This window comes from Myotis nattereri (genome assembly GCF_964212035.1).
Source record: "Myotis nattereri genome assembly, chromosome: 3".
Classification (NCBI taxonomy): Eukaryota; Metazoa; Chordata; class Mammalia; order Chiroptera; family Vespertilionidae; genus Myotis; species Myotis nattereri.
The window spans coordinates 191,697,840-191,721,537 of NC_138077.1; the positions used below are offsets into that span (position 1 = coordinate 191,697,840).

At 47.9% G+C, this 23,698-nt stretch overlaps 1 protein-coding gene across 4 annotated transcripts in view; it reads left to right on the plus strand.

The window, feature by feature from the left end:
- Positions 1-1,428: 1,428 nt before the first annotated feature.
- The window catches only part of INPP5B (inositol polyphosphate-5-phosphatase B), a gene marked incomplete at its 5' end in the record, with an annotated part of 53,975 nt that continues 31,705 nt past the window's right edge, over positions 1,429-23,698 (plus strand). Inside the window, 6 exons of one of the 4 annotated variants that reach the window (XM_081086524.1) lie at positions 1,429-1,485; positions 1,845-1,939; positions 2,559-2,656; positions 2,798-2,827; positions 3,445-3,555; positions 7,538-7,669. In XM_081086524.1, the coding sequence (XP_080942650.1) occupies positions 1,429-1,485; positions 1,845-1,939; positions 2,559-2,656; positions 2,798-2,827; positions 3,445-3,555; positions 7,538-7,669 (523 nt within the window). Of the gene's footprint in view, positions 1,486-1,844; positions 1,940-2,103; positions 2,657-2,797; positions 2,828-3,444; positions 3,556-7,537; positions 7,674-7,826; positions 7,909-23,698 lie in introns of those variants that run through there. The other 3 variants (XM_081086521.1, XM_081086523.1, XM_081086522.1) reach the window with 3 other exon arrangements.

Sequence of the window (23,698 nt, forward strand, 5' to 3'; positions counted from 1 at the left end):
AGGAGGAGGAGGAGGGAGGAATGGGTCTCAGCATAATCCTGTATATAGGAACAGTGTCACACCCTCCACAAAGTGCGTTCACACCCCCTTCCTCAAACAGCTCTGTGAGTCAGGCAGACAGGGTGCTCTCTGTCGTGGGCACATCGTACATTCCCGGGAGGCTGAGGGAGGAAATAGGACAGTGCGTGGCAGTGGCAGTGTCAGTGCACAGAAGTTGGAGTCAGACTTTCAGCTCAGGCTCCGTTTAGCCACTGGCTGGCTGCAGCGCCTTGGCAACGCTGCATCGCGTCTCTGAGCCTCAGTTTCTCCAGCTGGAAACGGGTTAATGGTTCTCCCTGGCGTTGTTCCTCTTTCGGCTAGGACAGCGTAGTCCTTTGGGGAGGAAGCGTTCCAGTAGAAGCCAGAGTTGGCCCACCTGGCTGAGAGGCGTTCAGAATGGAATTGAAGAGAAAGTAAAAATGCATTACTTTTTTATCTTAAATGTGACCACCTTCCTTGCAGGCTGTGGGCGGGGAAATCTGGCCCCATGACTTAGGGTCAGGGGTGGAGATCAGGGCATTTATTAGGAAAACCTTTCCGGAACAGGGAGCCCGGCGCACCCCAGGACCTAAGGAGTTAACAGGGGTGGGGAGACCCCCAGGCTTGACGCAGGCATGCTGGGACTTGCAGGCTGGGTGGCCATGGTGTGCGCTAGGGCTGCTGGGAAATGTAGTCACTGGAGGGGCGCGGGCCACGGAGTCCCGCACGCCCAGAGGTGACAGCTGAGGAGGTAGGCGGCAGTGACAGCAGGCTGGGAGGGGGGACCCAGGGCTGAGCTGGCCAGGAAGTTGCGGGCAAGCTGAGGGCTGGCACCCCTGCCCTGCGCTGCCAGAACCGGTCACTCCGCTGGCCTGTGGCTGATGCAATGGGGCCTACTGGATGGGGGTGAGGGCCAAGGAGCAATGGGACACTTTTCCTGTCTCCAGGGAAAGAGGAACAGGACTGGGGTCCTTGTCCAGGATGAGACAAAGAGTAACAGGATGCCGCTCCCACCCCCATGACACCTCCCGTAGAGGAGCCAGCAGGACGAATACTGCTCCCCAAAGGGAGGCAGAGCCCATCCCAGGAGCAATGGGGCCGTGTCCCCTCCCCATTAATGGGACCAGGCACCCCACTTCCCACAGTGCACTGGACCCCTCTCGGGAAAAACTAGGCACCCTTCCAGAAAAAGGGCGGTACCACAGATTGTACATCCCACCTGGGGCCAAGAAGTAACCCCTCTCCTTAGCAACTTTCCAAGGCCCATCCTCTCTACCTTCTCACTGCACAGGCGCCCCTCCTCCCTGCCCCGCAGCCCTCTGCGGCAGCCCCACCGCCTCCTGGCTAACTTGTTAACTAAAGGGGCCTCCCATCTACCCTCCCGGGTGTGTTTGCTCAACAGGGACCAGCATGGACCAGTCTGTGGCCATCCAGGAGACGCTGGCTGAAGGGGAATATTGCATCATCATATCCTTCCCAGCACTGAGCTCCCAGCCCCAGGGCCTGCCTGGCCTTGGAAGTGGAAAGGAAAGTCTATGTATCTACATGCTCTCCTCCCTCTCGCTCAGCCATCCAGGGAGAGGGAAAGCAGTATTTACTCAGTACTTCCTTGGTATTGGACTCTCCACCCACCCCCCCTCCCACCCCCGGGAAGTTGGGGTTTATCATTCCCATTTCACAGATGGGGAAGGCTCAGAGAGGTGAAGCAACTTGCCCAAGGACACACAGTGAATCTGTGTGGGCAGGGGAAAAGCAGGGGAGGTGGGGCCGGCTGGGATGGGAGAGCCCTGGCCTCCTGCTTCATCTCCCTTGACCCTGAGCAGCAGGCAGTGCAGGGTGTGCTGTGTGAGGGAGACAGCAGGCAGAGCCGCCTCCTGGGGCTCGTGCGCTGCCGCCTGGAACATGGAGGCCAAGAACACGCGTGAGTGAGGGGTTCGGCCCCCACCTGTCTGGGCCACGGGGTTTTTCTTCACAGGACCCTCCAGCTGGACTTCAACCATCCCTCTGGGGCAGAGTCTGAGTCTTCTAGAATAATTACACTAATGGTAGTTAATAGTTTTGGAATACTGTATTCTAAGCTCTCCATACAATTAGCTCATATAATCCTCAACATGAGAAGAGAAAGCTTCTGGAGAAGAGGCAGTTTAACATACTGGCCCAGATCCTGCGTCTAATGGCCTGGGTTCAAATCCAGGCTTTGTTACTTCCAAGCCACACAGCCTTGAGCGAGGGGTTTTACTCCTCCGGACCTGTTTGTCCAGGTTCAAGGGAGTTATTACATGGAAAGTGTCTCATACACTTTGAAGCACAGAGAAACTGTCAGCACCACCCATGTGTTACACACACACAGAGAATACTACTGCTTGTCAAAGGTCTCCTCACCAGCAGGCGGATCTCAGACATTTTCTAATCCACCACCATCACTTTACAGATGGAGAAAGAGGTCCAGGTCCAGGGAGGGAAAGGGGTCGCACCGTTTTTGTCTCGGGCCCATCGGGCGGCCATCGGGCCCTGTCCTCACCTCTGCTTCCTGCCCGTAGTCTCTTCCTGTATACGCACCGGAGGATGGCCATCACTGGGGATGACGTCTGTTTGGACCAGATAGTGCCCGTCTCGCGGGATTTTACACTGGAAGAAGGTGCACAGGGGGGCTGGGTGGTATGAGTCCCTCTCCTCTGGCTCCCAGGGCATTTCTGCCCTTGTTGGGGGTGGGGCACTAGGAGGATGCCGAGGCTGAGGTGCTCAAGGGCTAAGGGCCTTTTGGTTTCCCTCCCCACAGTGTCCTCAGATGGTGAACTCTACATTCTCGGTGAGTAGTTGGGGCGGAGGGTACAGGGTCTGGGTGTGAAGTAAGTGCCTGGCACAGTTGGGTAGACCGGCTGACAGACAGCCTCTCTTATCTGCCTGTATGTGTTTCTCATTCCAGTTGCTGGGGGATGGACTTGTCTCTTCAGCTTCGCGTAGCACTGCTGTGGGAAGGCTCAACGACTTTTTAGAGCCTCAGTCCATGCCCCCTGTCGATTGAGGATGATGTTAATTTGGAGCTGAGTGTATGGAAAGTCCCCTTACTGATCCAGCACAGCCTTTCTATAATTTATGTTTTAAAAATATAATTTTTATATTGATTTCAGAGAGAGGAAGGGAGAGGGAGAGAGACAAATATCAACGATGAGAGAGAATCATTGATCGGTTGCCTCCTGCATGCCCTCAACCCGGGCTTATGCCCTGATGGGGAATCCAACCCTGACCTCCTGGTTCATGAGTTGGCACCAACTACTGAACATGCTGGCCGGGCAATTCCTGAAGGGCTGAAAGGACTTCAGGGGCTTGGACTGCTGATTGTCCATTCTGGGGATTCTAGCCTTAAGATGCACCCATCCTTAGCTCCTGAAGGTCAAGGATTCATTCCCGGCCTCCTTTGTGCAGGCTCAGATGTGACCGTCCAGCTGGACACAGCGGAGCTCAGCCTCACATTCCAGCTACCCTTTGGTTCACACACCAGGATGTTCCTGCAGGAAGTTGCCAGGGCCTGTCCAGGTAGGTAAGACCCAGGCTCTGTTGGGGGGCTGGCTGGTTACTAATCTACCCACTACCAGTTGACTTTCCACACTCTGGACTCTCACCCCCGTTTCTGTGCCCTCTCATGTGGGCTGTCATCTGGCCACAGTGCCTCCAGGCCCCCAGCCAACCATGGTGTTTGCTTTTCACCTTTCCTATTTCTGGACCTGAGGTGTTTGTTTGTGTGTGTGTGTTTTTAAATATATTTTATTTATTTTTTACAGAGAGGAAGGGAGAGGGATAGAGAGAAACATCGATGAGAGAGAAACATCAATCAGCTGCTTCCTGCACACTTCCTACTGGGGATGTGCCCACAACCAAGGTACATGCCCTTGACCGGAATCGAACCTGGGACCCTTCAGTCCGCAGGCCGGCGCTCTATCCACTGAGCCAAACCGGTCAGGGCTGGACCTGAGTTTTAACTCCAGCAGGGCCCCTTTGTCCTCCTGGCTGTGGGCAGGGCTGCACAGGGTGGGTTGTGATTCTGATGCAGAATCCTTTACAAGTTGGCTGGGTCAACAGCTTCTAGAAGCCCACCTTCCCTCTCTGGCGGCCACAGCCAGAAACCTAGGGAAGTCTGACATATGAGCCCTCCTGCCCTTGAACCTGGCTCTGTTCCCCACTACAGCTGAGAAAATGACCTAGCTTTGGCGTAGCAGGGAGAGATTAGTGGCCTCGAGGGCAGAATTTGTTTAGACCAGGAAATCAACCAGGCAGATTTGTAAAGAAGAGTTTATATAGAGCAGAGGCTCAGCCACAGAACATGCAAATTTGAGCCACCAGGTGCTGTGGCTTAGGTGTCCACCCAACACTATTACTTGCTTCCTTTCAGACTAACCTCTTGTCTCTGCAGGAATGGGGGATGGGCTTCCCTTCTATCATCATTTTACCATGGAGCATGACCATGGGGGGGCGGGGGTGCCAGGAAGGATGCTGGCTTTGGATTCAAAGTGGGGTATGGAGGGGAGAAAAACACAATTATAGAGCTCTGAATGCCTGGCTCAGGGGTTTAAAGTTTATTCTATAAGCAAGGGGAAATTTATCTCCAAGCCTTCAACTAACAAGAATAACATACTTTTAAAAAATATATATTTAATTGATTTTTTACAGAGAGGAAGGGAGAGGGATAGAGAGTTAGAAACATCAATCAGCTGCCTCCTGCACACTCCCTACTGGGAATGTGCCCGCAACCAAGATACATGCCCTTGATCGGAATCGAACCTGGGACCCTTCAGTCCACAGGCTGACGCTCTATCCACTGAGCCAAACCGGTCAGGGCAAGAATAACGTATTTTATAATTATTATTGGTATTTGTAGAAGGGCTAATAATAGTAATAACAGCAAAGCACATGGACTTTGAAGCTACACAGCGTCTTGCATTTGAAACCTATCTTTGCTGGTCCCTGCCTGTGTGACTTTGGCCAAACCACCTTACCTCTCTGAACCTTGGTTTTGTCGACTTCTATATATAAATAATATCTTCCTTGTGGAGCTGTGAGAATTAATGAGATAACACATATGAAAGGGCTCAGCACATAGTAGGAGCTCAGAAATGTTTCCTCCTTCTGTGCAAGAGGGCTCATAACTTCACTGTTGACTTGTGTGTTAGACACTGCTCTAAGAACTTTTCACACATTATGTCACTTTCTTTACTACCACCTTTCAAGGTATTATCAATGTCTCTGTTTTACAAATGAAGAAACTGAGGTTGAGAGAGGGTCAGGGCCTTGCTGGTGAACTACGAGCCAGGATTAGACAGGATTAAACAGGATTAGAGAGTCTCTTCCAAAATCTGAGCTCTTGAGTTTTGCTGTAATGCTTCCTAAACTCATGCCACCCTATATCAGATACACGACTCAGAGAAGGCTTTGTGTAGGAGGTGATATTTAAACTGAAACTTCAAGCTTGAATGAGTTTTCCCAGGAAGGCAACAAGGAGAAGCAATTAGAGGGAAGAACAGGTCATTTGGTGGAAGGAGGGTGTGGAGAGAGCTAAGTCAAGAGAAGCCAGTAGAGGCAGCTCATGAAGGGTCATAAATAACCAGCAAGGAGCTTGCACTTTGCCCGGTAGCTTGTGGGGAGCTATAGGAGTTTTAACCCTTGGAATGACAAGGCAGAATTTGCATGTTAGACAAGTTCCTCTGGCAGCTGGTGCGGAAGCGGGGAGCCTAAAGCAGGGAGAGCAATGGGAATGTGTTGCAGTGCTCAGGCCTTAGAAATATGAGGCTTGGATAAGGTTCTGGTAATGGCGATGGGGAAGAGAGGACAGGCTGGAGAGATCCTACAGATGAGAATGAAGGCATCCTGGGGGCAATGAGTGTGGGTGTTCACAAAGTGTTCATAACTTTAGCCCCAGTGCTTAGAACAGTGCCTGGCACTTAATAAATGTGTTAAATGGACGAACAGAGCTTGGTACCTGGCTGGCTGTGAGAATGAAGGAGAGGAGTTGAGTATGACTTCCTCTTTTAAGCTTAAGTATCTGTCTGTCAATCCCTTTACCGGCTTTCCCTTCTGGGTTCCACATCTGGGGTAATCAACAGGGAAACTATACTAACTCAATTTCATTGAGCAGTTGTCAGAGGGGGCCTGTGTGAGATGGGACTCTCAGAGCTGACAGGCTCTTGGATATCCATCAGCCCAATTCTGGGCATTTTACGGATAAAGGGACTGAAGTCCAGAATAAGGTTACAGGTAAAAGTCCAGAATAAGGTTACAGATAAAAAGCCCTGGGTAGATAATGTGCAGCACAAAAAGCCAGGGAGTGCAAGTGCCTTGGTCACTAGGTGACAGAGCAAAGAATGAGCTAACATTAATTGAGCATCTACGTGCCAGACATTCTTCTAGACAACAACATGTCCTCCTGGTCAGTCTTTGAGCAATCCTAAAGAGCAGATATTCCATTATATAGATGAGTTGACTGACATGGAGAAAGTAAGTAACTTACCCAAAGACGTTCATCAATTGAAGTAACAGGACTTGGAACCCCAGGTTCTAACATCAAAGCCCACGGAGTTCAGAGATTTCAGTTCATAGCCCAGTTCTGCCACTTCCTACTTGTGAATGTGAATAATATATTTTATTTCTTCAGGCCTTGGCTTTATTATTTCTACAGTTGAAACATGAACTTGCCTTACCTACTATTCCAAGAGTTTTATGAGGAGCAGATGAGGCCCGGGATAGGTTAATAGCATGCAAATCCTGAAAATAATTTAAAAGCTGTGCCTGGCAGTGCCATCATCAGGACTGGGACCCAGATCTCCTCATTTATGATGCCGTTGGAAATTCAGTGTGGTCAGGTTCATGAATTTCTGCAAGGGAAGCAGGCAGAGTAGCGTAGAAAGCAACAGCAAGTGTCTGGAAGCCAGACAGATCTGAGTTTGAGTGACAGGCAGAGGAGAGTCAAGAATTTCTAAGAAGGATGGACGGCAATCTGGTTAAGGGGGAGCCAGAGGACTTGTCCTGAAGGAGTATTTCAGGGCAAGCCCGCTGCTTTCAGAGTGTGTTTATTTGGAGTGGCTTGCGAGTTGCTGATAGAGATTTTGGCTAGTTAAAGCATTCTACCCACTCCCTAGTACTGACATCTATCTGAGCCCCCAACTCTGCCTCTCACTCTGTGACCTCAGACTCCACCACTCTGAGCTCAGTGGCGGATGGTTAATAGCTCCCAACGTGCTAACGTTTGTTGTGCGGATTAAGGATACCTATGACGCCTAGACCTTGGCACACAGTTACCGCGAGGTTGGGGGAATGGCACGGGTCTAGCCTGGAAGGACACTTTCGGTTGCACAGTTATTACTGCATTTGCATTTCGGACCCACTGTGCGCGCGAGGGAAACAGGGAAACAGGCTTGGAGACTCTTCGAAGAGACTGAGCGCTTGGCTCCTGGTCATACAGTCACGCAGGGGTGAAGCCTGCCCTTCAAGCCCGTGGCTCAGTATTTCCTCCTCCTTCCTGCCTCAGGCTTGGACCCTGCGACCCGGGATCCTGAGTTCCAGTGGCTGTCTCGGTACAGGTGCACCGAGATGGAACCCTCGCCGCGCGGTGGGAACCCGGCCCTCGGCACCTGGCCCGGGTGCGCCAGAATTGGCGGAGGCAGGTATCCATCGGGGGAGGGGCGGTGGGGATTGGAGGAGGCCCGGCTGCAGGGGTGGGCTCTGTTGTGTGTGGGAGGCGTGGTTATGGAGACATCCGGCTTTCTATTGGCGGAGGTGGCTGCGGGGGCGGGACCCTGGGGCAGCGCAGGCGGGGCGGTGCGGCGGCGAGATGAAGAGCTTGAGGAAGCAGCAGGGAGATGTCCGCCGCCGCGGGTTCTCGGGACCGCGACTCCTCAGGTTCGGCGGGCGGTGGGAAGCCGGCTGGGGCTCTGGGCCGGGAGCGGCGGCGGGGCCGGCCCTCAGATGGGCAGGGCCGGCGGTTTGGTGGGTGGAGGCACACGCCGTGAAGCCCGAGGTTCTAGCGCTGCGGAAGCGGCGACCCCGGGGCTGAAGCTCCGAAAGGGGATGTCACTTATTTTGATTCGGGCGTGGCGTGGGCAGGCGGGTGGCCAGGGGGTATTCGGGAATGCTGAGGCTGGGGTCGTAGAGTCCAACTCTGTTTCTGACTTGCTGTGTGACCTGGGGCCAGTCGCTGCCCCTCTCTGAGCCGCAGGACAACCTAACCTTCAGCCAGTTCAGTTCTGACCTTCCGACTTTGGCTTGTGCCGGGGGGCAGGCGTCCCGACGGACCTTTCCTTTGGGTGAGGAATGGTGTGCGTATCGGGGCCCTCTGGCTCCCTTGTCGGTCCCCAGCCCCGGGTATGGATTGGGCTGTGCGCAGAGCCGGAGTCCAGGGGAGCCCTGTCCCCCCTGGGAAAGGAGACGCGGATGAGGTTCCAGGGGAAAGGGACTAGGTTTTTTCCACCCAACCCTTGTGCAGCACAAAAGGCCAATTGTTGAGCAGAAGGTTGTCTTTTGGAGAGCGAGCGGCCCGGGGCTGAAATTTGGGCCGGTCTGGTGCTCAGGGACGACCTGCACACCTGCATTGTCTGTCCAGCTCCTACTGTTCTGCAAGGGTGCCCTGGTGGGGTTTTTTTTTTCTTCTTTTTTTCCTCCTGGGCGTGCCCATGTGGCTCCAGTTACGTTCGAGCTTTGGCATGACCACTTTTCTCAGCCATTCGCTAGAGATGAAGAGTCTCAGGTAGCTGTGTCAGGTGTGGGCCAGCACTGCACTGACTCTTCAAGGCTGGACACTGTGACGGGTCGCGGGGTGGGGGGTGGGGATAGCAGGTTGCATAATTTTGTAAAATGAGAGGAAACGAGGCAGGCCAAGGACTTCCTCAGGCCTTATGCTTTTCCTTCATTGCGGCCACCACAAGACGTGGTCAAAGCCCCTGATGGTGCCGATAGCGGGCATCTTTCATGGGTTTAGCTCCGATAACTCGAAGTGCTGATCTTGAGACAGCTATTGCTTCAGTTTCCATGACACTGTGGGCTCTGGTTCTGGGACCCCTTAAGATTAAGAACATATCCTCTTCTCTGCTCCTCGAAAGAGGCTGCCAGAATCCCGTCTGTGGAAAACAGGCCCAATGGCAACAGGAAGAGGTGGGTTCTGTCTTCTTGGCACACCAGCACCAGGCTGCTGGCGGGTCTCATTCCCGAAGGAGAGAGAGGTCTTCTGGGAGAAGTCAGCGCAGCTCTGAAGCCAGTTATCTGTGCTGGGTGAGAAATGATGTGGGGATCTCAGCATCTTTTCATTCCTTCCAAAAAACAAAAAACAAACAACCCCCCCCCACCCCCCACCCCCGAAACTAGCCACACGCTAGTGAGGATTTTTTGTCAAGGTTTCGGTTTTACTTTTAGTTTGAAATTATTAGTTCCCATCAGAATACCTACAGTAAAGGGGTTATCTTACTAATTTCTAGTTGCTCATGGTAAAATTGGGAAGCAATAGCACCAAACACCCAGTTCTGTTTGGGTCATCTGCGTTCTCAGACTTATTCTGGCCTCAGAGGAGGGTCACACCCTGTAAAACAGGTGGCAGGAACCCTTTGGACCCTCCTGGATGCCCCCAAGAGAAACAGAGGATTTGGTACTTCCTATGTGCATATGCTCAAAATATGTACTTCCCAATAGCCTGGGGAACCAACCCAAGGCTGCTTAAAAATGCTCTTTGGCCCGGCTGGTGTGGCTCAAGAGGTTGAACCAGGAGATGATGGTTCAATTCCAGTCAGGGCACATGCCTGGGTTGTGGGCTCAGTCCCCAGTAGGGGGCATGCGGGAGACAGCCGATCAATGATTCTCTCCCATCATTGATGTTTATATCTCTCTCCCTCTTCCTTCCTCTCTGAAATTAAAAAAAAAAAAATTTTTTTTAAATGCTATTTGTCATGCACATCAGGAGAAGAGGACTCCCCTGAGGAAATGACAGTCTGACACAGAGAGATCCCACAGGCCATAAAAAGAAGAGAGGTGGTCTTTGTAGGGTGAGCCAAGAGTCAGAGCACCGGAAAGGCGAACCTGATCTTTACTCTTCGCCTTTGCCTTGGCAGAGAAAGGAAAGGCCTCACTTTGCTGCCTCTCTCCAAGATGTCTACGCCTTTCTTTGATGGGTCTCTGCTGAATTCAGGTGGTAGGGATTGTTGTAGAAAAGTGAAATGCAAGTAGTTTTAGATCGGAGTCCGTGTCTTCAAATGCAGACCGGTGATGAAAGGAGAAATGCCTCCTTATTCCTGTCTAGCAAATGAAGGTGCTCTAATCCAGGGAGCCTCTAGGGGAATCTGTATGTAGCTTAGTACATCCATGTCATTTTGTAAAATATTTACCTGCCTTTTATCCTGGACACATGTGAAGACCCGTGTTCTGGAGGATTCCGAGCTACGCACTAGAAAGGAAACAGCTACTCAGAAGTCCCACTGGGGCAATTCTGGACCAATTTATCAAAATGGTAATAAGACATTTTAGTCTTTTGAAGTGGGTTTTTTTTTTTTTCCCTCCCCATGGTTGATTCAAAGTGAGGCAGCTTTGTAGTAACTCACATTTAGAATGAGATGTGTCATGAGTATTTTTTCCCCTGGACCCAGGAAACAAAGCTTACAGTCGGCCTGGCCTGAGAAAGGAAATGGATGCTATTTATATCTCAGGGTAGCATAAAGGGTAACCTAGATTATCAGGGTAGAAGCCAGAGAGAATGTTGGAAAATAGGACCTGGGTGTGTCTATCTTTCTGTCTCTCAATAAGCAAAGTCTGTGTGACCAACATCCTTTTAATATGGGGAAAATGAATTTTCCTAGATGTTTATCCACAGTAGAGATACGGCCCTCATCTCCACCTTTGTGGCAAGCTCTGCAGGCAGCTAGGCAAATTAATTGGAATCACTTTGTTTCTTTAAACAAACAAAAAAAACCTGTGTTCACTTTTCTTCCTCCTTTTGTTGTTCCCTTCTCCATTTTCCCTTTTGTCCCGTTTAACCTTGTTTGTTTCTAGAACTGGAGAAACCCCTGAAGACTTCCTTTAGAAAACAGTTTGTTTTGGAATTCTACAGTAGAAGCAAGTGAAGTGACCCACAAATGTTTATTTAGAAGTGGAGCTTTGCGCAGAAAAGTCCTCGGGGGCGAAGGTTCAGGAAGAGGGAGGCATCAATATTTATTAGAGGAAAGACAGTGTTGGAACATAGAGGCTAGCTGACTTGCATGCTTTCTTTGCTGCTTGAACTATACTGTAAGGGATTTGTAGGCTTTCCCAGCGATGCCTGTGTGAACTGAAGCTAGCAAGTATGAATGATGAGAATTTGAAAGTATATGTCTAAGTGGCCTGGATATTTTTATTTTTATTTTCTTGAACACACTTTGGTACAACATTAGTCATGTCTCTTGACTTTTCTTTCTTCCATCTGTAAAATGGGAGTGAATGTTTTTGTCTCCTAGAGGGCCACATATGGCTTAAGGAATGCTGAATTATTTAGGGGTGCTTTATTTGGGAAACATATTTAGGAATTCAGATTCTCACCACCAAGAGCTTAGAAACTGGCTGCCCCCTTCAGAGCCTATCCTAGGCTGTTTGTTGTTGTTGTTGTTTTGTTTTTTTCCTGGGGGAGAAGGAGGTGGAAAGGAGAGGGAAATGGAGAGGGGAGGGAAAGGCTTGGGTGTGTGTGCTCCCTGGAGAGAGAGCACCCTAGGCTGTTTTCTTCCGAATAACTACACTCACTTTCTTCTATACTCCTCCCCTCTAGTTTCTTTTCTGTTAATGCAATCACTGAAAACCTCGGTCATCTTTGACTCTTCCCTCCCCTCTTATGTCTGATAACCAAATTCTGTTCATTCTTTTTCTACAATTTTAAAATCTTTTGAAAATTAAAAAAAATAACTTAACCCCTGTTAGTTCATGTTGGTATCGTCCTCTTACCAGAACTAGTACAGTGATGAGCCTTCCTACCTTAAGTCTCTTTCTCCCTTAGGAATCTCTTTAGAACATACTTCCATCATGCCTTACATACATGCTTTGTATGTGACCTCAAATACTGCACTATCTCCTGTTGTCTACAGAATAAAACTCAGATTCTTCAGCCTGGAGTTCAGGTCCTGCAGGCCTGGCTTAGGCAGGCTCTCTAGTCTTATCTGCCCCAACTCACCTTCATTTCCTGACTTCACACTTGACTGCTCACTGTTTCTGGACAAACCCTGTGCTTTTTTCATCTCTTTGTTGACTGCTCATTCAGCTACATTTTTTTACAAGTGTGAACTTGTTGCCCTTAGCATTTTGCACCCCCTTCCCTCCCCACAGACCAGCCTAAGGCCTTGTACATCCTAGGTGCTCAAAAAAAAGTCTGCCTTCTTTGTTTAAACCTTAGAGACCTAGACAGTTCTTGGCTTGAAGTGCTTTCCGCCTACATAGCTCCTGCCCCGGTCCACTTTGAGCATTCTCTGTGCTTCTCTCCCCTCTTCCTGGTTTGCTCCTGTCCACTTCTCTTTCAGCTTTATCACCAGACCACAGGCAGTTCTCAGAAAGCTCCAGTGAAGGGAGAGTGTGAAGGAAAAAGTCAAGTCATCTCTCCAGCAGCCTATCACCACCACAGCCTATTGCCGTGAAGTCATTGCACCGTCTTCCTCCTTGAAAGCTAAACTGGTCACATTTAGTCCTTGCTAAACTAAGTTGGATTTGCACAGGCTGCACATTGGAGTTCGAGTCCAGAGCCCAAAGGTTTTCAGGGCACAGGATGTGTTTTGTTTTTTTAAAATATATTTTTATTTATTGATTTCAGAGAGGAGAGGAGAGGAGAGAGGGAGAGGGAGAGAGAGGGAGAGGGAGAGAGAGAGAGAGAGAGAGAGAGAGAAAGAGAGAGAAAGATAGATCAGTGATGAGAAAGAATCACCGATCGGCTGCCTCCTGCACACTCCCCAATGGGGACCGAGCCCGCAACCCAGGCATGTGCCCTTGACCGGAATTGAACCTGGGACTCTTCAGTCCCCAGGCCAACGCTCTATCCACTGAGACAAACCAGCCAGGACAGGATGTGTTTTTAGAGATGTGTCCGCTCACTTTAAATGCCAAAATCTATGATTCTTCTTTTTTTAAGCGACGGAGAATAGGATATGTTAAAAAGACTGAAAAGAAAGAAAAATACCTAAAAGCCTGGTTATTTGAGTTTTAAGAAAGTAAAATGACTATGAGGGATGGTGCCCAGGCTGAAATCGGAAAAATTGATTCTTTTCATTCTTTTTAATGCTGGGTGCCCCGTGTATGGGCTTCTCTCAAGAGCTCCTTGCCTTACGTACTATGTGCTATGTACTTAGCTCCCCTTTGCCAAAAGAATAAAATCCAAACTGTACATGGTATTCAAAGCCTTACAGGGTCGGTAACATGCCTCAGACCACTCACTGGCCAGTGACAGGGTTGAGACTAGAACTCAGGTTGTCTGTGTGAATCTAATGCTTGAGCCCTAACCCGGCACTCTCCTTTGGTATCCCCAAATGCTTCTCAAACAAAACTTTTCTACTTATTTGTATTACTTCTGACCGGGGAAGAGGTCCAGCCTGCAACCAAGGTACGAGCCCTTGACTCGAATCGAACCCGGGACCATTCAGTCTGTGGGTCGACACTCTAGCCACTGAGAAAAACTGGCCAGGGCTGAACTCCATGCTTTTCTGATAGTTAATTTCGTTTATTGGTTAAGAGCACAGACTCTTGCCCTTGCCGGTTTGGCTCACTGGATAGAGCGGCGGCCTTGGAACTGAAGAGTCCCGGGTTTGATTCCGGTTGAGGGCATGTACCTTGGTTGCAGGCACATCCCCAGTGGGGAGTGTGCAGGAGGCAGCTGATCCGATGCTTCTCTCTCATTGATGTTTCTGACTCTCTGTCCCTCTCCCTTCCTCTCTGAATAAAATATATTTAAAAAACACACACAAAAACACAGATTCTTGACCCAGATTCCTTGGGTTTGAATGCTGGCAATGTGATCTATTGGTTATGTTTTCTTAGCAGATTACTTAACCTCTTTGTGTTTATCTCTTGGTCTGTAAAGGGTAGGGATTGTGAAGACTAAATATACATAAAGTGATTAAAGCCATGCCTGCCTTGTACAAAGCCTCAATATTTGCTATTAATATTCTTCATGATGATATTACTGTCATTGTCAAAATGAATTCAGCCTGACTTGGGTTCTGGGTAGTTGGACTGGATCTGTTTAGCTCCCCGTGAATTGAGTGCATGTGTCTCTTGCTGGTATGTGTTGCTCTGTCTTAGACTCAGTGAGCCCACGGGGCCACGCTTGCTGGTGTGCCACTGCCTCTGGTAAGCATCGAACCCACCCACTACTCCTGCCAGTGCGAACTGTATTTTGCCAGTTCTTCGAGTTGCCGGCAAGGGAATGCAAAGACCAGCGGCTGAGAAGGTAGGAAGGACACCTCCTCCCAGACCTGCCTGGTAGCAACTCCCGAAGGGCAGGAGGAGAGCTCCACTCAGCAATGAGAGCCCCCCGCCCCCCCCCCCCACACACACACACGTGTGGAGATCATGGTGGTTCGTTATCCAAACAGGCTCAACCCTCCTATTTATAATGGACTTACCCCCAGAGTTTATAGTTTCATTGAAGATGTGCTCCTTCTGTGGAGTCGAGCAGATCTGGGTTTTAGTGTCAGTTGTGCCATTTACTGGTTTGGCTCTGTGTCCTGGGGCATCTCTGCTACCTACTCTGGGCCTCAGTGACCTCGTTTGTAAAAGTGAGGCCAGCAGTCAGAGCTAACACATAAATAACACGACAGCTAGCTTTTAGCGGGTACTCAATAAATAATAAGTGGTTGTCATTATTATCAAAGCAGAGGGGGATTCCAGAGGAAAAGAACTAACAGTACCTGAATACCTGCTGTGGGCCAGGCATTATGCTAGGCAGGCTCCTGACCCATTTAAATTTCACTTGTTTATTCTTTTGGCCTCTGTAAGTGGAGTGGTGTTATCTCCATTTTACAAATGAGGAAACAAATGAAGTAATTTGCTTGAGGTTTCATATGAGGTAGTGGATGGAGCCAGTAAGATAGCCAGGTCTATTTCAAAGCCCAAGGCTTTTTCTAAAACACTCTAATTTCTTTGAACAAGTTATAACTTTTTCAAACAAGTTGTATGAATAAAAAGGGCTTCAGAATTCAGGGAAATGACCAGTGAGGACTAGCGTGGTGGAGAGAGCTTTGTGAAGGAGGATGTTGAAGTTGAGGCTGGCTTTGAAGGAGAGGTGGCCATAAAGGAGGAGGGACCTCCTAGGGGCGCAGCAGTGAGGGTGGCATGCATGGGGAGTCAGTCTGTTTTTGTTTTTTAAACAGTTTTCTTGGAAATAAAGTTATGGAGAAGTGATGAAAATGACATCCATATTCGAAATTAATTCCCAAGGTTGATCTGCATTGTCTTATATGTACTTGTAAATGTTTCTGAGTTAGATGGGCCTCGTTTCAAACAGAAAAACTAGAATGCAACAGGCTAGGAAACTTTTCATTTCCCATTGAATTCCTGTCAGGAAAGAAGGAGGAAAAAATATTGATGCCCAATTTATTTTCCTACTTAGTACATGACTTCATCACCCCATCCTTAATTCAAGTGTACTTAGAAATTTAGCGGAAACAAGTGAAGACAAATTTAAACTGATCTTTGTTGGAGATATTGACTACATTTTTGGTGAAAAATTTAATTCCAAACAGAGTTGCCACATTTCTTAAATAAAACTACAGAATACTCAGTTAAATTTGAATCACAGAAAAACAACTGCTTTTTTTGTTATAAGTATGTGACAAGAAATTATTCATTGTTTATCTGAGATTCAAATTTACTGGGCGTGCTGAATTTTATCTGGTTTGCGACACTAATTCTAAAGGGCGTAGAGCAGTGGTTCTCAACCTTGGCTGCACATTAGAATCACCTGGGAATCTTTTAAAAATCCTGATTCCAGAGGATGAGGCCCAGAAATCAGGATTTTAAGAAGATTCCCAGGTGATTCCAATGTGCAGCCAAGGTTGAGAACCACTGGCGTAGTGTTTAGTGATTGGAACCAGCCTGTTTGGATGGGGCTGTCTTTGGGAGGTGGATGGGTGAGAGAGAGTAGGGCCAGTTTGGGCCTCATATGCCAGCTCCGCCCGTTTGGATCTTCACCTGCAGGCAGTGGTGTAATGCTGAAAGTTTCAGAGCAGGGAGAGATGAAGTCAGAGTTTAATCTGGCCAGGTTCAGAGACTGAATTGGTAGGGAGAAGTGGGAGGATCTCTTAATTGGGAAGCTCTTGAGGTAACAGGTGAGAAGAGGGTGACCTGGAGAAAGACAGCTCTGAGAGTGAAGAGACTGATGACTGACGGGCTCTGGGGGCCCAAGGAGAGGGGTGAGCAAATGGCAGGATGGCAAACCTGGCTGACAGGAGAATGATGGTGCTCGTGAAGGAAGGCAGGGAGAGCTCAGGGAGAGGGCCCACAAGTTAAAGCACAGTTTCACCTGGGCCCCACCCTTGCAAAACATCCTGCAGGACCGCCCAGTAGACAGTGGTAGGTCTGAGCTCAGGTGGTGCGGGGCAGCTTCGTTTAGAATTGACTGTGATGGCTGATGAGTCTTGTAGAGCAGTGGTTCTCAACCTTGGCTGCACATTAGAATCACCTGGGAATCTTCTTAAAATCCTGATTTCTGGGCCTCATCCTCCGGAATCAGGATTTTAAAAAGATTCCCAGGTGATTCTAATGTGCAGCCGAGGTTGAGAACCACTGATCTAGATGTATACTGATCAATATGGTAGCCACTAGCCACATGTGGCTATTTAAAGTTAATTTAGGTAAATCAAATTCAGTTTCTCATTCTCTCTTGGCGCATTTTTTAAGTGTTCAGGTGTGGCTAGTGGCTGCTGTTTTGGGCAGTGCAGTTATAGAACATTTTTGTCACCACAGAAGATTCTACTGGGAAGCACTGGTCTAGTAAGAAGCAGTTGAATTAAGAAATAATGTTGTGGCCCTAACTGGTTTGGCTCAGTGGATAGAGCCTGCGACTGAAAGGTCCCAGGTTCGATTCCGGTCAAGGGCATGTACCTTGGTTGCGGGCACATCCCCAGTAGGGGGTGTGCAGGAGGCAGCTGATGATGTTTCTCTCTCATCGATGTTCCTAACTCTCTGCTGCCCCTCTCCCTTCCTCTCTATAAAAAATCAATAAAATATATTTAAAAAAAAAAACGTTGTGCCCGGCTGATGTGGCTCAGTGGTTGATCGTTGACCCATGAACCAGGTGGTCGCAGGTTCGATTCCCAGTCGGGTCACATGCCTGGGTTTCAGGCTTGATCCCCAGTGTGGGGCGTGCAGGAGGCAGCCAGTCAATGATGTTTGTGTTTTGCTCTCATCGATGTTTCCTTCTCTCTGTCTCTCTCCTTTCCTCTCTCTAGAAATCAATAAACACATTTTTTTTTTAAAAAAGGAAATAATGTTGTTTCTTGGATAAATCTCAAAAGAAATGGTGTATTTGGTTTGAATTTGTTCTTTTTCCTTAACTGATGTCATCTATAATAGTAAAAGTGTAATATGCTAATTAGACCGGACAGTCAAATGACCTTCCAGACAACCTTCTGGACGAAGCTGGGGCTGCGAAGGCTGCCTGGGGCTGTGAGGGCTGGCCGAGGCGAGGGCCAAGCCCCTTGCACGAATTTCATGCATTGGGCCTCTAGTGTTTTAGTAAAAGCCCAGATACAAGTCTGTGGTAAGCCTGGCTACAAGACATTGAAAGCAAGGCCTTCCCTCCTATCTTTGTTTTGTAGATAATGGTCTTTTAACAGGTCTGGTTTGGCCACGCAGCTTGGGATAGCCTTGAGGTAACCATAGGAAAGAAAGACAGCAACCATATAAGGCAGATAACTGTTATCTTTGTTCAGTTGAGGAAGCAGAAGCTTAGAGAAGTTAGATAACCTGCTCATACAGCTAGTAAGTGGCAGGGCCAGAAATGGAACCTAAGTCTCACTCCAAAGCTAATTTAGAAAGTACCTGTAAGCAAAAGAGAAAGAAATCCTACCTCTGTGAAGTGACTGCTATTGGCATCTGATGTATACCCTTCCAGATTTTCCTCTGTGTGTGTGTGTGTATATATATATCTGTGTGTATAGATAGATAGATATAGATATAATATATCTGTAACCATGTGGTATATATGTACATAGACACACACTCCAGTCATCTCTGGTGCATATACGTAGATATGCCAGGCCATGCTCTTCATTTGTATCCTCAATCCTTTATCAGCAGCAGTTCTAAAGAATGAAAAAAAAATTTTTTTTGTAAGCTTGGCCCAAACTCAACTTGGCAGTAAGACTTGCTTGACTGACATGAAACTATTTATAGGCTTTACTTATCCCACTAAGTGTTACTACTCATAAATCGCACTGTGGAAATATTAAAGTGTTGATTACTGGGTGTTGGCTCAGACTCTGCTGGGAGTGTTGTGCAATATATGGTAGGGAAAGTGTTATCTTTCTAAAATCCCCTCAATTCTGAAGTCCAAAATACTCTTGCCCCAAGGATCCCAGGTAAGGGGTAGGAGATATATATCATGCTATATAGCTGCTTGGGCCCAAAGGTCATCGTCTACTTAGTGAGGAATGTGAGAAGGGTTTCTGTAAGATGTGCCATGCAGTGCTCAAAATTTGCAAGAAAAATGGAACACTTCTGTGCTTTTATACTTCCAGATCGGGCTGCGATTGTTACTATGGTTGACTTAGTAGATTGGCTCTTGCTGGGAAATGGTTTCAATTGTAGGTGTGAAAAGTGGTCAGCAAGAAAGCACCCAGAAATGGCAGTGAGCTTCGGCCCTGTGGCTGTTTGTTCTCTGTGTTTAGTAACTGCTTGGTTTGTTCCAAAGTGGGGGCCACAAGAAAAAAACATCAGTCCTGCCCTAACTGGTTTGGCTCAATGGGTAGAGCATTGGCCTGCGGACTCAAGGGTCCCAGGTTCGATTACGGTCAAGGGCATGTACCTTGGTTGCAGGCACATCCCCAGTGGGGAGTGTGCAGGAGGCAGCTGATCGATGTTTCTCTCTCATCGATGTTGCTAACTCTCTATCCCTCTCCCTTCCTCTCTGTAATAAATCAATAAAATATATTTAAAAACACACACACACACACACACACACACACACACACACACAAAACATCAGTCCTTGGTTAGCTAAAGAGATAAGGCAAATAAAAAGAGTTAAACACAGTTACAATTTCACTATGGTAAATGTCTTGATAGAGGGAATCACTGGACATGTAAGAATCTAAGGAGAATGCCAGAGAAAGCTTTTTGAAAGAGATTCCTGAGCTGAATCTTAAAGGATGAGTTTGAAGTTCACCATATGTAGGTAGGATTGAGGAGTGGTTATGATACACCCAGACTCAGGGGTGGGGTGAGGAGGCAACATCTAAAAAAATCAATCATTTTGCCATGACTGTATTGGGGGTATGTGTGAGGGGAGGTGGGAGTCAGTGGTAGGAGATGGGGCTAGAAAAGTAGTCTGGGACTAATTACAAAGGTCCTTGTGTTACAGAACAGAAAGAGTACCCTAGCTAGTTTCGCTCAGTGGATAGAGCTTCAGCCTGTGGAGTGAAGGGTCCTGGGTTCGATTCCAGCCAAGGGCACGTGCCCAGGTTGCAGGCTCCATCCCCAGTGGGGAGCATGCAGGAGGCAGCTGACTGATGGTTCTCTCTCATCGATGTTTCTATCTCTCTCTCCCTCTCCCTTCCTCTCTGAAATCAATAAAGAAATATATATTTTTTTAAAAAAAGTACAAAGAGTTCGCCCACCTGGCACTAGCAGAGCCAAACCCTAAACACCGAGAATTGCGGTGGAGAAATATTGACTATTTTATTATGAATGGTGCCACTCCGAGAATGTGAAGTTAATGCTCAAAAGCCTGAACTCCCCAACGCCTTGTGGGTTGCAGATCATACAGGGCAAAAATCACAAAACACTGTGCGTTAGGGGTTCAGGATCATGCCGGGATCTGACCAGTTGGAGCTGAAGTAAGGGCAATGAATCTTTTCTTCTGGTCTTTAGGACAGCCCTGGCATCCCTTTGTCTGGTTTCATGGAAAAGTTACCTGAGGGTTGTTTCACCTTAGGGTTCAGGTGTTGAAACATAACTTAGATTAAGATGTTATCTTCATCCTGCCAGAGGTCCCCATCCAGTGACCATTAGTCAGTCCAGACTACTGTCCTTCTGCTGCCTTGGGGGTTGCTGATTATTGGGAGAAAGTTAGGTCTCTGAGGGGTAGAGAGAGGGAGAGAGATGATTCCTAGAGATAGGATTTAAAACTAAATTTAATCAAAAGCATCAGGACTCTCAATTTTACTTGAATGTATATTCTGAGGTTTGGGTTTTAGTCCAAAGGTGATGGAAGCCATTGAGGAATTTTATGCACAGGAATGACGCTCAGATTCGTTTTTTTCCAGGTGCTGACATAATGGATTGGAGGGGGTGAGGATGGAGGCCGGGAAATCACTGAGTGTGCTTTCCCGAAATATTCAGGGCCTAACCCAAGGCATGGCAGTAGGGGGTAGGGAAGAGGATCAGATATAAAAATACTTAGGAGAGAGGATTTATAGGACTTGGAAGCATAGGAAGCATAGCATAGGAAGAAGGGAAAGATCCCAGATGTCGCCTCTTAGACCGAGTGACAAAGGATTGGAGGTCTGGGGTTGGAAAAAGGGCAGAGCGTGAGTGGGGAAGCAGGAGAGGAGGAAGGACAGGAAGCTGTGGCCAGAGAGGGACTGTGTGATAGCAAGTTTGGTGAAGAGCTGCTGACAGCCAGCTTCCGTGCCAGATTCAGGAGAGAAAAGATTCCGAGAAGACTGCCTGTGGCTGGAAATCCCCAAATCATGCCTTAAAGTTTCCATACATAGAGTGAGGAATGAAGATGTTCCGGTCCTTGCCGCGTCTCGGGGTAGACGCATCGTGAAAGCACAGACGAGATGCAGGTCTGCAAGGCCATTTTCCAGTCAGTGCACTGCCCACTTATGGACCTAACTAAGCTGACCTCTGTCCTTTCAGTCTGGCTGTTAGTAGGGACAACTAAAAAAAACCCTGAGCCCTAACCAGTTTGGCTCAATGGATAGAGCGTCGGCTTGAGGACTGAAGGGTCCCAGGTTCGATTCCAGTCAAGGGCACGTACCTTGGTTGCAGGCACATCTCCAGTAGGGGGTGTGCAGGAGGCAACTGATCGATGTTTCTCTCTCATGGATGTTTCTTTTTTTTTTTTTTTTATTTTTATTTTTTATTTTTTTTTTATTGCATAAAGTATTACAAAGGGTATTACATATGTGTCCATTTTTTCCCCCCGCCCTAGACAGTCCCCTGGCCTCCCCTACCCCCCAGTGTCTTATGTCCACTGGTTATGCTTATATGCATGCATACAAGTCCTTTAGTTGATCTCTTACCCCCCTACCTCCTGCCCCCCAACCCTCCCCGGCCTTCCCGCTGCAGTTTGACAATCTGTTTGAGGCAGCTCTGCCTCATGGATGTTTCTAACTCTCTAACCCTCTCCCTTCCTCTCTGCAAAAAATCAATAAAATATATTTATTTAATAAATAAATAAATAAATAAATAAATAAATAAAAGAAAAAAAAAACCTGAGTCCATGGAAAACACCGACATGCAGAAACAGAGCTCTTATACCTTGGTTTGCCTTTGCGCATTCTAAAGCCCCATGAGGTATTTAAAGTCCCTACTTTATAGATGAAACTAAGCCCCAAAGAGAGGAAGTAACTTGTCACACAGGAAAGTAATGGTAGAGCTAGACTTCAACTTAAGTTTCCTGATACTTTCAAGCATTTAACACGTGGAGTACCTACTATGCACCAGATGCTGTTCCAGGTCCCTACTAAACATGTGATTCTATAAATTGTCCTTGTCTTTTTGGAGCCATGTCCATGAAGATGCAGGCATTATCTAAGTGTATTACACAGTATTGTGGGGGCTCCTGGTGACAGGAGTGATCGCGAGTCATGTCACCAGCATCAGGCTGGTTGAGCACGCTGCAGCTTGAGCTTGAGCGGGTTGCGTTGATCTCGATCGATGGTCCATTTGGTGATGAAGTCTCTCCGGGACATGGATGGGTCCGCTGACCGAACGTGAGTGTGATGGACCCAGTTGGCGACGCCGTCTACCTTGAGAGCGGTGGGGGTTGTCAGCACCACAGTGTAGGGACCCTTCCAACGTGGCTCTAGGGTCTCCCGGAGGTGCCTTCTGACGTAGACCTAATCTCCTGGTCTGTGCTGATGAGGAGTTTGGGGTGGGCTGGTCTCGTAGATAGCATGGAGGCGCGGCCAAACGTCCTCGTGTGCCCTCTGGAGCCCTCTCAAGGAAAGAGATAGTTAAAGAAAAGGATTTTATAGGAGGTGGCCTGCCAAACATGATAGGAGAGCCACCCAGTCCCCGCCAGTCTCCGAGTTAGGTTTCTCCTCTCTTGGAGAACTTCAAAGTCCTGATGGCTTCTAGGTAACTCTGTTTATTAGTTACAGTGCTCTGCTTTCTTGCCTTTCTACCAGTTCCCTTTGTGGCAGAGCAGCAACCAGGCCTCTTTCAAGGGAGTGCGCTAGAAGTGGGCATCAGCCCCTCCTTTGCTAGCAGCAACAGGTACCAAACCCTTTCAGTATATTTGACCAGCTTCATTCCCGTCCATTTTTATAGATTCTAAGGCCCATTGTCTTTCTTTAACCAGCAAGCTAATGATACTGGCCTGTATTATTTAATTTAGCACAGGCAGGGGCAAGGGCCCATGAAATCTCTGCCCTGAGGAACTGTGAGCCCCACTTTTAAATGTCCCAATCAGACTAGAAAAGCCACAAATACCTTTTAAATCTACCTCAGAATTCCACAATCCCAACCCAGCACAGAATATCACATAGCAAATCAAAGTTCCCAGCAAACAAACAGACAGATGTTTATTAGTTAGGCGGGCTGATTCCACCTCTGACAGAGAGCAAGCGCCCTTGGGGAAAGATCCCAGTGGCCACTCAAGGCGCTTTCCTATCGGTCAGAGCACTCAGCCTTAAAGAAATCAAGTGTGTGCCTTTTTTCCCATAGACTTCCACACTTACATGAACAAATAATTATACCCAAGTAGACATATAAATATCAAATAAATATTTACACTTATACCCTTTCAGTGAACAAGTACCTTTACAGTCTTGGGATCTTGAGCAGATAACAGGAATATAGCCCAAGTTCCCTGATGGGGGCCTGACAAGAACAGATGTGGAGGCCTCCCTTTTCCACGTCCCAGGACGGGATTCTTGACCTATGTCTCATCCAGATAGAAATGGTACTCATATTGAACAAGGAAATCAAGACTAAATAGACATGATAACTAGATACATTCCTCATTAAGAACTTTGAGGTGCATGCCACATTTATACCACAAAATAACAACAAATCAGTTTCAGTTGTGTCGAGATACAGAACAAGTCCCTGAACAGAGGCAGTAGAAAACTGCCTAGGAATGCTTCTTTTCTCTAGAAGTCATTCCTCCAGATACAGGACAAGTTCCTTAGAGATTCTTGATAATCTACATCAGTAATCCATTCATACAATTCCCTAAAAGTTAAAGAGGAAGGAAAGAACCATTCAGTGTCCTTCAAGAGGATTTCGGCGAAACAACAAAATCGACAGATTA